The sequence below is a fragment of the Vicugna pacos genome, chromosome 5 (assembly GCF_048564905.1).
Source record: "Vicugna pacos chromosome 5, VicPac4, whole genome shotgun sequence".
Lineage (NCBI taxonomy): Eukaryota > Metazoa > Chordata > Mammalia > Artiodactyla > Camelidae > Vicugna > Vicugna pacos.
Window position 1 is genome coordinate 69803909 of NC_132991.1, and position 13711 is coordinate 69817619.

At 34.0% G+C, this 13711-nt stretch overlaps 1 protein-coding gene across 5 annotated transcripts in view; it reads left to right on the top strand.

Annotated features, from left to right (window-relative positions):
* The window catches only part of HYCC2 (hyccin PI4KA lipid kinase complex subunit 2), a 63473-nt gene that overhangs the window by 41847 nt on the left and 7915 nt on the right, over positions 1-13711 (top strand). For 4 of the 5 annotated variants that reach the window (XM_015240009.3, XM_015240008.3, XM_015240010.3 and 1 more), the window contains 5 exons: positions 2264-2359; positions 5118-5234; positions 6392-6479; positions 8672-8831; positions 9584-9751. In XM_015240009.3, coding sequence (XP_015095495.1) covers positions 2264-2359; positions 5118-5234; positions 6392-6479; positions 8672-8831; positions 9584-9751 — 629 coding nt within the window. The remainder of the gene's footprint in view (positions 1-2263; positions 2360-5117; positions 5235-6391; positions 6480-8671; positions 8832-9583; positions 9752-13711) is intronic. The other variant, XM_015240011.3, reaches the window with a different exon arrangement.

Here is a 13711-nt window from a genome sequence, read left to right on the forward strand (position 1 = left end):
GTGCAGTGTCGTCTGTGTGGTCCTTGTACAGTACTTTGAGTATTTGATCTACCATCAGGTAAACAAAGCTCAGTGCAGAGTGTCTATTCCTGTCAAGACCCATCTGTAGCCTCCAGGGCCCACTGGCATCAGTCCAGCTGTCAGTGCCGGGCCTTACTTTGAAGGAATCTGCCCATAGCCATCTGCAGTCTCTGTTTCTCTTGTGGGCAGATAGAACAGTTCTTTTTGACATTTGACATAGAAACAACCTTAATGTCCGTTGACAGAGAATGGATAAAGTCATGGTATATTTATACAGTGGAACACTACTCAGCAATAAAAAAAAAGAATAAAATAATGCCATCTGCAGCAACATGATTGGACCTGGAGAATGTCATTCTAAGTGAAATAAGCCAGAAAGAGAAAGAAAAATACCATATGATATCACTCATATGCAGAATCTAAAAAAGAGAAGAAGAAAAAGAGGGCATCAATTAAATCATCTACAAAAGAAACAGATTCGCAGACATAGATAACAACCTTATGGTTACTAGTGGAAAGGGGGTGGGAAGGGATAAATTTGGGGGTTTGAGATTTGCATATGTTAACCACTATATATAGATTTAAAAAAACAAATTTCTTCTGTATAGCACAGGGAACTATATTCAATATCTTGTAATAACCTTTAATGGAAAAGAATATGAAAATGAATGTATGTATGTATATGCATGACCAGGACATTATGCTGTACACCAAAAATTGACACATTGTAACTGATTATACCTAAATTTATATTAGAAAAAAGAGTAGAGGAGTAAAAAATGAGAAGCTGTGACCATGTAAATAGGGCTAGTTGACTATGAACTTCACAACTTCCCATTCAGTTGAGGAACTTCCCAAGTCCCATATCTTTACATCTTTCTTCTCAGGTTGGTCAAATTCCCTAAAGAAAACTCTCTGGTCTCTTAACTAGAGGGCTGGCTGCTAGCATTCTGGTGGCCACATGAGGAAGGAGAACTTGAGGTCTCAATATCCAGTAAGATCTATTTCACTTAGTTTTTCTATTTTCAATGTCTTCCCCTCTTCCCCCTGACCCCAAACCACAATTGTGCCTGGTGGTTCCCAGGTAGAAATTTCTCTTTTATCCTTTCAGAAAATAAATCTTCAATAAACCTAGCAGCATAGAGAAGGAAAAGGATCTGATGTGACTGTTTCCACGTCAGACTTTCAACTCAGTTTTTAACTTTTCATTTTGAAATAATTCCTGACTTAAAAAAATGTTTCAAAAATAGTACAGAGAGTTTCCATACACTGTTCACCACTATAGGAAGCTTTTTAGAAGTACAGCGTTCCTGGGTCCTGCCCCCAGAGATTCTAATTGGGTCAGTCAGTGTTGAGACACAGGAATATATTATTCCAAAATGTCCTTAAATAACTAATATGCATCCAGGTTTAGGAGCCACTTTCTTAGTGATTGTAGAGATTTGGAAAACATTCATTTATTCATTCAATAAAAATTTATCAAACAATAACAATGTATTAAACACTGCTGAACGCTAGAGATAGAGATGAATAAATTAGGGTCTCTGTCCTACAGTTGCTTACTGAATAGATAAAACAGAGATAAGCAGAACTGATTTGGTGGAATAAATGCTTTATTAGAGCTACACAGATACAGGGAACAGTTTTGGGGTTTGGGTTTTGTTTTTTTTTTTTAAGTTGGGAGAATTGAGAACAGCTTGTGTCTGAGATAAAAATTTGAGGCAGAACTTGAAACCTTAGCAAGAGTTTCCCAAGTGAAGAGTGTGTTCTAGTAAGAAAGGATAATATCCATAAAAGGAAGGAATTATGAAAGTTTTGGCACATTCATGGAATGGTATAAGAAGATCGAAGTAGTGTGATGTATGTTGTGGGCAGTGGAGGGAAGTGAGTTTGGAGATGTAGGTTGAGGGTGGATTTTACAGGACTTTGTATGCCATGACAAGTTTGGGTTTTATCAGACAGTCAATAGGAACAGTGGATTAATGCAGATGGGGAGTCATCTTTCAAGCATGATGGTTTCTTTTTTTAGGAAGAAAATGTAGGTGGCAGCAAGGGATATGACCCTTAATAAGGCAAATGGAAATAGGGATTTATTGAGGAAGATACTAGAATACTCTGAGTATCTATGAAGGTCAGTATTAAGGCAAAGTTGTTATAAACATCCAATAAAGAAGTCATTTACTACAGTCTCTAGTAGAAATAATTGTTTGTAATCCTTTTTCCTTGTTTTTGTTTTTTCTAGGTTTGAAGTCCTGAGTTTTCTCATGTTATGTTATAATTCTGCTATCGTGTATATGCCTGCTTCATCTTACCAGTCTCTTTGTCGAATGGGCTCCAGGTAAAAATACTTAGCATTAACCTTCATGCTCATTTATTTGGCAAGTATTTGTTGAGCACATTCTCTGGTAGGCATTGTTCCAACTTCTGGTGACATAGCAGTAAACAAAACTCAGGGAGCTTACATTCCTATAGGAGTCTTTATCCTCATGTATCATGACTTCTTGAAGATATTTCAGTATTAATTATTTTCTAGCTGAACATTGAGTTAAGCCAAGAAAGATGTTTTAGGTTTAGAGTGGTTTAGTGATATACCAAATCACTGTCTCGATTTTTATAAATCACTTTGAGAGCTTCGAAGAAGTAGTTCTCTATGTAGAGAAAATCTTTAGAAATGTGAACTTTTTCTTTATCTATTTCACAAATAACTGTCTCTGCTTTGGATAAGATTAGCAATAGCAGCAATTATGTGTACGTCTCATTTGTATTTGTGTGTTCTACTCTTTACTAAATCAGAATTTCTAATAATTTGAACAGACTTGAGCTGAAATTTGAATTTCCACTATTGAAAAAAATTTAGTAATATATATTAGTTTGGAGTCAGAGGAACAGAATTTTAATTATAAAAGGAACACTGAGTTTATCCTGCCCAACTGATTTTTATTTGAGGAAACTGAGCACCCCCCAACCCTGAAAGTTAAATGTTATATTAGTTTTCTATTGCCTCATATCAAATTACCATGAATTTAGCATCTTAAAATAGCATGCATTTATTCTTTCACAGTTTCTGTGGCTCAGGAGTCCAGGCGTCACTCAGCTGGGCCCTCTGCTTAAGGTATTAACAAGCTGCAGTTAAGATGTCAGCTAGAGTTGCAGTCTTATCTCAGGTTCATTTGAGGAATTAGAAACTTCTCTTGGCAGAATTCAGTTCCTGTAGTTGTAGGACTAAGGGCTTCAATATCTAGTTGACTGTCTGCTGAAGGCCAGCATCAATTCCTTGCCATGTGAGCCTCCCAACATAGACAGCCTGCAACATGGCAGCTCACTTCTTCAAAGCAGAAAAGGACTGAGAGAGAAAGACCTGCACTGCAGTCTTACATAACATGATCACATACTCATGTACACGTGTTCATTGAAATCCTATCGCCTTTGCCATGTTCTATGAGTTACAAGCAAATCTCAGGCCCCACCCACACTCAAGAGGAGGGGATGGTACAGGGTGTGAATACAAGGAGGGAGGGATCATAGGGATCATGGCCTCCAAGAGCCTCCCCACCACCAATGCTTTGCATGAGTTTATGCTGTTGTCTTACGGGGTGAGGGTGTGGTCCTGTTTATAACAAAACTCAATTTTGCTAACTGGAGGAAGACCAATTTAAACTAGCTATAAGTTTGATTTATAGGTTATCTTAAAATAATTATATTATTTTTACTTGCCGGTAATAATTTGGTTAATGACTAATAAAATTCTTGTCTCTAATCTAGATACTGTTATCAAGAGAGTATATTGTTTAAGCACTTAATTACATGGAGGAGGGTATAGTTCAAATGGTAAACCACATGCTTAGCATGCATAAGGCCATGGGTTCAATCCCAAGTACCTCCTATAACAATAAATAAATAAATCTAATTACCTCCCCCCACCGAAAAATAAATAAATAAAATAAGCACTTACGGCCTGTCTACAAATATATTTATTTTAAGTGACTGTTTTGGGATCATTAAAACAAATCTGTCAAATCTCTAATTTGTAATATTATTGTGGCATTTAGTAGAGTTTCTTAATAACAAAAGTGATGATAGAGTTTAGTAGTCCTCAAATTTTTATTCCCATGTTTCCTAAAGATTTTTGAAAAGCTCTGTAGCCTTTGTACATTTTTAAGTTAACATTTAAAGTTTTTATTCTATCTTAGTTTCAAATGATATGATTTCCAGTATGTAAATATTGACATAAGATAACAAGTAATTGTTGAGTCAGTATTTTAAATGTATATAATGTAAATACCACAGTGATCTAATTATGAACAATATCCACCATCATCCATATGCGAAATAAATGGACAAACTTCCCTTTAATAGTCTTAACATTCCTTTTTTCTTCTTAAAATTGAATTTCTTGTCTACTTTGTCCACATAATCTTATCCTAATATAATGCCATTTTATACTTACAAGTCTTCTGTTGATCACCTAATTGTATATCTCTGCTACCAAAAAAAAAAGTAAATTAAAATTTAAAAAATATTTCTTGAGAGACCATAATGCACTAAACACTAAAAAATTTCTTCTGGACTCACCATTACAATTATTTCTAATAAATTAATATATTAAAATAATAGAGATACATAACAATTTTTGATAATTGTTAAGCATAACTTTTCTGGAAGCATCTCTTAATGGGATGAAAAATAGAGAATTATTTTGATTAAAAAAGGCCTCAAAGATATCAGTATTTTATTTGTTTTGAGAATTCTGTATCTTCCATTTATTCATCCTGATACAGTTGGGGATATGTGAAAGTTATACATTTCTTTTGTGAAGAGCGGGAAGGATGACTATGAAAGAGATAGCTATTTGAGAAAAGTTACTGCTTTCATTGATACAGTCCACTAAGATGCATGTTTTATGAGCGCACAGGTTTTATTTTTGTCTTTTTGCCTGCTCACAACTGTGTGCATAGGCCCAGGACAGTGACTGACACATAACATGTACTCAAAAAATATTTGAGGAATGAGTAATTGAATAAATGAATTTATGAAAACAAAAATAACTTATTTAATGGACTAGGAGACTACACATGATAAATGCTGTATTTTTCTAGGGTTTGTGTGAGTGGGTTTCCACGGCAACACGAAAAACATTGGAAAGAACTCTGTGGTCGAATAGTATTGGATCCCGAATTTATGGTGCAACTTCTCACAGGGGTTTATTATGCCATGTAAGTAGGTGGACTAGGAAATTGGGTAGATTCGTTCTAGTGTTTGGAAACTTAATAGTTCTCATTTTTCCTTATTAGTTGCACAACATTGAATCTTTTATTCCATGATGGACCCATTGTCTTGTTTTTCTAATGTGAATTTCTTTTAGTACTTTTTACAATGAATTATACTTTTTATTTGAAAGCTATATAATAACAAAGGCAATTGTTTTATTGACTGTATTAATATAAGACAGTATTATATGATATTTATCCTTCCTTTTGTTAATACGGTATATCACAATTAATTGAGTTGCAGGTGTTGAGCCCTCCTTGCATCCTTGGGAAAAATCCCACTTGATCATGGTATATGATCCTTGTAGTGAATTGTTGAATTTAGTTGGCTAATATTTTGTTGAGGATTTTTGCATCTATGCTATGTTCATCAGGCCAATTTGCCTGTAATTTCTTTTCTTGTAGTGTCCTTGTTTGGTTTTTATATAAGGGGAATGCTGGCCTCATAATATGACTATGGAAGTGCTCACTCTTCTGTTTTTTGAAAGAATTTGAGGATTGCTATTTCTTTAAACATTTAGTAGAATTCACCTGTGAAGCCATCTGGACTTTTGCTTATTGGGAGGTTTTTGATTAGCGATTCAGTCTTCTCTGGGTACAGTGACAGGTCTGTTCAGATTTTTATTTCTTCATGATTCATTCTTGGTAGGTTGTATATTTCTAGGAATTTGTCCATTTTCTAGGTTGTCCAATTTGTTGGCCTATAATTGTTCATAGTCCTTTTAGTAATTTTAAAATAGCCAAAATATAGCATAACTTGTCATTAAATTGAAATCTAGAAATTGTCAGATTCTCTTTATGGAAAACTATGTCTTTGTACATAGTTCATAACCCAGGTTTTCATGAATGCATTAAATAGATTACCCTAAATATCAACACATGATTAAAACCAACTTACGTGAAGAGACCCCTGTAAACTGTTTTGAATGTCAGTATTCTGTTCTTGTAACTAAAAATGGAATAGTTTAGAAATGAAATGATGTAAAAATTAATGTGAATATCTTGTTACAGAACCAAAATAGTAGGATTTGGAACAATAAAAAGTTTGTTGTTGAAAATTAGAAATATTTGTTAAAGATAGTAAATAGTCTGGTTCTCCATAGGTATAATGGACAGTGGGACCTTGGCCAGGAAGTCCTTGATGACATCATTTATAGAGCTCAGCTAGAACTCTTTTCTCAACCACTGTTGGTAAGTTATTATAGTTATTTTTTATTAAACATACCTCTGCTGGAAAGGGGCACTAGTAGGTATAAAATTCAACATGTAATTATAGGAGGCAATCCAAATCATTGAGGGAGAAAGGTTTATTACATACTAACAGTTGGAGAGAAGACAAAATTGGTTTAGATCCTCTCCTCTTAGAGCATATCAAAATAAAGATCAGATAAATTGAAGAATTAAGTGTCTTGAAATCCTTTAAGAAAGAAAGTGAAAAGGTTATAAATATCTACTCAAGTTTCTAGAAAAGGAAGGGCTTTCTAAGCTTAAGTGGTGGGACAAGTCACCAAAAAATGCTCATTTTTTTTTTCTGACTACATAAACATCTAAATTCTATAAACCATCAGTTTTCAAAAAACAAAATTAATATGCAGTATACAGACTGAGAAAATATTCTCAACACGCATGACAAAAAAAACCAATTAATATTTTGTTGTATGTAAAAATTTCATACTCTTCCATAAAATGAATGTGTCCGGAAGTTAATGATCAATCAGAAATAAATGTGATCATCCACTAGTGTAGTAGTAAAGCATTCTCTGTGTTACCAGAAGTAGTATAACACAATTCTGAGCATTCCTTTGCAGAAGCAGTTTGATAATGTGTGTGCCCCGTGTTTTTTTTGACCCACTATTCCATGTCTAGCAACATTTCGTAAGAAACTACGTAAAAAATTTGTTAATGTACTGTAAACACTAGTGTTGGTTTTAATTGCAAAGGAATCAAAACTCTGAGCATTTCCCAGCAGAGAATAATTAAGTTATATGCTATTTACTTGATGAAATTATATGTTTGAAAATTTATATTAAAGAAACATGCTAGCTGTGTTAAGTGATAAAGTAGTATACAACTATTTTTTTAACCTAGACAAGATAGAGGAAACATAAAAAATGCTAGTAGTTGTCTAGGTGATTTGACTGTAGATGGTTTTTATTTCTTTGCAACCTTCTGTTTTCTAAGCTTTTTGTAGTATTTTTATAATAGTGTTGTAAAAATATTTTTTTTTACTCGCTGTACTTTAAGAGTACAGTTTCTAAAGACATTTTCTTTATATCATTTTTTTATATTTTAAGCTAAATATAAATTTATTGAAGTAGCATTTACATTCATTTTTTCATATTTGAGTTTTCTTTTCTTCTCATGTCATCATCCCTAATTTTACCATAAAGGTTACACTAAAAAAAATGAATAACAAGATAAAAAATCACATCATGATAATAACACCTTGCATTTGTGAGATTCTTTAAATTCATTCTTTTATCCTTGTAAGTTTTATAAATTAAGTAGAGATGGAATTTCCAAGGCAATATAGGTAAAGAGATTGGTAATCTCTAGTCCTAGAATAGCCCTTTATTATTAGGGATCTCTGAGGGGCCCAGTAAATAACATTCAGTTTCTCCATTCAGAAATAGAGCCAGGTGATAAATAGATAAAGTCGTAGGCAGGTAGAGAAACAAGCATCATCTTTATTGTTGTAAAGGCTAAATTGAAAGACTTCACTCCCTACACCTTAGTCTAGACATTGGAATAGCCCACTAGAGAGGTTTGAGTTGATAGAGCAGGCAGGGTATCCAGGTTGCTGCATTTCACGTGTCCTGTCCAAGTAGAGAGGGAGGGGAGAAAGACAGTCCTTTTGTTCAAGATCTTTGCTAGATTAGCACTACCCAGTCAGGAAATGTGGACCAGCCACTGGCAATCCAGCCAGCTACATCACTCTCCTTCATGGAGGACAGAAAGCGGTAATACAAAATGCCAGGCATGTTTAAGGAAAATTTCTCCTCTTGGAGACAGAACTAATTTTTTTTTATCAGAGATCAAATTTTGTATGTTATTTATCATGTGAAGAATCAGAAACTTATTCTAAATTTTCTTACATCAGGGTTCAGATGTTAAAAACACTTTCTCTTTCTTTAGAATGTTTTTTTCTCCCTGAAAGTCAGCGACTTCAGGGAATCCACGGGGTGTGTGACTCACATTTTTTAAAATAAATTCTCATCTAAAAAGTCTACCTAAAAGAATACAGACCAGAGGAGGTACAGACATTTCTGACACATTGTACTTTTATATTTTATAGTACAAGTTTTAATGGAAACATGAAATATAAAATAAGCATGAGTTATATATTGAGTGTAAATATGTATAGACTTATATTATCATTTTAGGTTGCCAATGCCATGAAAAACTCACTACCATTTGATGCTCCCGATTCTTCACAAGAAGGCCAGAAAGTACTTAAAGTGGAAGTCACTCCAACAGTGCCGAGGATTTCTCGGACTGCCATTACAACAGCTTCGATCCGTCGCCATAGATGGAGGAGAGAAGGTGAGTACAAAATCCCTATAACCCATTCGTGGATCAGAGTACATTTATCACTGTTTTTACAGCCTATATTAACGTGATATTATAGTACTCTATGTAATTAAAGTAAAAAATCTTAGTTGTTAAAAACAGCACTAGCAATGTGGTTTAAATACCTGAATTTATTTTAACATAAAGATGCATATATATATTTTCTATAAAGCAGAAAGATGTTATTTACATTACTCTATGAATGTTAAAACAGAAAATAAGATCAAGTAAATTTTTGTCTTTTTTTTTTTAACTAGTGATAACAACAGGAAAGAAATTTATTAAAGCCTGTCACTATCTGGGGAAAAGGTGCCTGCCTGTATGAGCATTGTGGGAGACAGTTGTATAACTGGCCAAACTAATGGTTTAATACAAATTATCCATAAAATAATTGATTTTTATCTTTGCTTCTCCTTTTTATGTAAGTGCTGAATCCAGCAGTATTTCATAGGTATATGGTACTTGAATAGTCAAGCTGTCTTGCCTAAGAGATATTAATTGCCATTTTAATGATCTCTATTCTTCTGTCCTGTTCATTTGCAAACCTCACATTGTTCATCTGCTGCCTTATGTGTGTGCATGCCGAGCACACACATGTAACTATATAAATAATGTTTGTGTTTATATCATATCCATATATACATTCTCTTATCTGCCTGGGTCAAAATGCTCAGAAAAGAATAGAGCAGCGCAAAAGGACTAAAATTTTATATGTTGAATCCCAGATGGCTTTGACTTCTCAAACGAGGCTGACTCGAGTATTCCTGGCTCCCCGATCCAACACGGCTCCACTGACCTAGGGATCAAACGTGTGCAAGAGGGGGAGGTGCTGGTGCGCAGGACCCCTGAGCACGGCTCACCGGAGCCCAACTCAGCAGCAGCCACAACAGAGGGTAGGACAGAGATGAGGAGGCAGAAGTCAGTGAGGCAGTTGCTGGAGAAGGATCCTGGCTCTCTGTCCCCAAGCAGAACATCTTTCCATTCTAGTGTGTGTTTCCACTACCCCAGGGTGTGTTAGCTTCTCCTTGCAAAGCACACCCCCCATATGCCTAGCACCAGGTCAGGTACAATTTTTAGTTACCATTTGTGCTGGCCTGGATTCTGCATCCCTGTGTAATTAAAGAACAGCTTGGCATGGCTACTAACAAGGCAGAGGACTGTCTCCAAAAGGTCTGCAAATGCTTGGGATTTTTTCATTACTGAGCATGTTTATTCTAACATCAGGAAAGGAAAAATGCACCCAGTGGACATGAGCCTTATTAATCAATATGAATTGCTTTCATTTATATAATAACTTATTATTTTTAAAATATATGAGAAAAGTTTTAAAACCTTAATATATTATCTTTGAGAAACTGGACTAAAGTGGAGCCAGCCAATTTCTCTCTAGTCCCAGGGTGATCAATTAACCAGAATTTCTTATCTCTTTGGCAGAGTAAACCAGTGTTGACTGGCTTTTTATAATCTTCTGGTCAAGTTGCCTGAGTCTAACTAGTGACTACTGACGCCTTTCCTCTATAAATGTGCTATCCTGGTGCACAGTATATTTTATCATTTATTGTAAATAATGATTGTCTTATATAGCTCCCAAGCAGAATTCAAATGTATTATTTAGAGGTCAGTTATTCTACTAGATCTTTGTTTTTACAGTGTAGGTATCTCAAAGAAATCTTTTTTACATCCCACTCCCTTCTACAACCATGACCACTATCTGTAAAAAAAACACTTCTCTCTGATAGTAAATATTTATTTACTGCTTTACACTTGTGCCATAAAAGTTGGTTTTGTGAAAGAGGGAACTGTGGCTTTAATAGTTTTTTCATTATTTAATATATTGCTACTGTGGAACCTTTACACTAATTTATGAAATATAGCAAATAGTTTTAAAATAGATTACATATTTTTACTTATTTTAAAGACCAAATGTATATGAAGCAGTTACCTTCCACTTTAGGGAAACTCTTGCTCTTTGGTGCATTAGAAATTTGAGCATGCTCAGTAAGAATCCAAATCTACCCTCTGTTCCCTCAACCATTTGCCCAGATTGATCTCACTTTGTTTAACAGCGTTGCATGTGCATGATCTAGGGGCCCAAAGAAGTTGGTGCTGTTTTACAGAGATTGTGTGAAAGACACAGCTTTTCCTTTTTGTTTTTCCTGTATCTCTTTATGTTGTTCCTGGGAGTCAGTTTTATCTTGGATAAGGCATAAAAATAAGTATATGGATAGATGGAGAATCCAGAGTTGGCCTAACTTGAACAACAGCCTGTGTCTCTACATTCTTGATGACTAAATGTGCCACTGAAATGTTATCTACCACTATTGTTAGATTATTGGAATTTCTACTACATGTAGCTATGTTCAGTAACGATGAAATCCTAAAAAGTATGGGATTGGGTTGAAACATTCTTCCAATTCATCATAAGTCATACAATTAGAAAAAGGAACCAAAATAGTAGTTCCTTTAAATGTTAAAGTATCCTATTTTATAATCTCCTATTATTGGTAAAATGTCAGTTTGTGACGGTGGGGTATAGCCACAAAGAAAGGGGAATGAGTTCCTTCAGCGAGTTTGAAATTTCTCAAGAATTATTTTGCCTTTTAATCTAGTTTAATTGTAGCTTCAAATCAATATTAGTAGAAGTTAATTCATAAGGAAAGTCAGACATGAATAGAAAAGTTTATTAAAAATCTTTTGAGAGGTGGGTATAGCTCAGTGGTAGAGTGCATGCCTAGCATCCACGAGGTCCTAGATTCAATCCACAGTACCTCCATTAAACAAACAGACAGACTAACCTGACTACCTCCCCCCACCAAAGAAAAAAAAAGAGCTTTGAAAAAAAATTTTTTTTAACTTTTTTTGGTTGTTTCTTCTTTGGATCGTGAATATTATTTCACCCCGGGAAAAAATTAGAAAGGGAAAAATTAGAATTGCTCTTAGACACAATTGCCTTTTTATTCCTTGAGATTTTTTTAACAGAAGGATGAAGATTACTAAAACCTATGAGAAGTTTTTGGTAATTCTGAAGTCTGCTGGAGCTTTTGGATTAACATCAATAATCGGCCTTCTAAAAGAAAAACAAAAGATGTTTTCTAGTATGGTGGTTTTAAATAGTTTTACAGTTTAAGTTGTATCTATTATATGTTGAAATTGAAGGGAAAATATGAGTTCTTTATCCTGATTGTCAAGTTACATTTTATTTGTGCCTTTTAAAACTGGATTTAAAATTACTACTAAACTGAGGACAACACCTGTGATTAAAGTATAGTCAGTGTTCCACTATATTGAAACAGCATTTCTTAGTATACAGAATATCAGTAGACTCTCTTGCATGGTGGCTTTTATGTTATTGTCATCTCTTCCGGCCATATTGCTTGGGCATCAGAGCTGCATGTGGCAAGGTTCAGAAGCTAGCACTGAGTCTCTCAGTCTCCTTTCCTAACCATATATATGCCCAGTGATACATTTCTGTTCACTCCTGGTTTTGTATTAATTCTGAGCCAGTGACTATCTTTTCTTGGGCCTTTTGGAGTTCTTTATATTAATTGTAAATAAACTGCTAAGATGATATCATATAAATATAATTTAAAGTTTTTATCTTGATGTACATTATATACTGTTCTTTTGAAGAGGGGTTTGAGAGAAGTGGTGTCAGCTGCATTTTCATATGGCTTTGCATGATTAATAAAGACTATTAAACTGCTGGATATAATAACAAGACGCCTTTTGCTTTAAGGATAGTTTATTTTATTCTTTTGAAGGAAAGAAATAACTGGTCCATATGAAAAAAATATAGCTAAGAGAATATTTTTATTTTTTTCAGATACTTTGTTAAATAAAATTATGTTTAAGTATTTCATATATATTTTACTTAGGTAACCTGTATCTCAAAGTAGTATTTTTTAAGATTCCTTTCCTATAGTGTTCCGTAACTATAATGTTGATATTTGTACATAGATTCAGATTGAACTTTCTTATGGTCTGGTAAACATATTTAAAAGATAGCAAACCATTATCAGTTTTTGAAAGAAGCAAATTTTCTACTTTCTAAGAGAATGCTGATCATACTTTCAGTAAGAGAATTGAGCCTTCTGAAAACCCCAAGCTAAATATATAATATATGCTTCTTCCTTTCTTACAAAAATCCCAAGATAAAGATTATTTTGTTAACTGCAGTTTCTGCATGAAATGTCATGGGACACTATAGTATTTGTGATCTCAACAATAATACACCTCAATACTAAAAATCTGAAATTCTATAGAAATAATAATATAGAAAGTAAAAATTCTTCTTAAATAGCCCTGCTGGTTCCCTACCCTTGCTCTCTGATAATCAAATATTTTCACATTAATTGGTCAAGAATATGGAAACCAGTGAGTAGATATGTTCGTAAGACAAAACATGACTGAAATTACTGGAAGCAATGTAGAGTTTTTAGATTAGAGGTAGAGAATGTGCTAGTTCCATGTTAAAGGTTTTAAACTCATTTAGAAGCACTTAGCTATTGAATAAATACAAAATTACATTGTAGTTAAAAAAGTTTTGCTTGTGGGGATGAATTTTTGGCATTATTCTGAGTGACTGAAATTAGAAAGGAGTCTCTTTTGCATGGTCTGTTTTATGATGGGTTAAGGAAGCTATGAGGAAAAATTTTTGTCTTTTTAAATGGGTAGACACAGTCACCTCAAATTGACAAGGGTGTATTATAAAGATTTATGATAACAAAATGTTATGTTTCACCTGAAGTTGTTTAATGTGCCTAAATATTGATAGTGTGCTAGGTCTGTTTGTGGACAGTTTTACAAAAGCTAGACTAATTAAAGCTAAATGAACACAATGAATAGCATTAGAA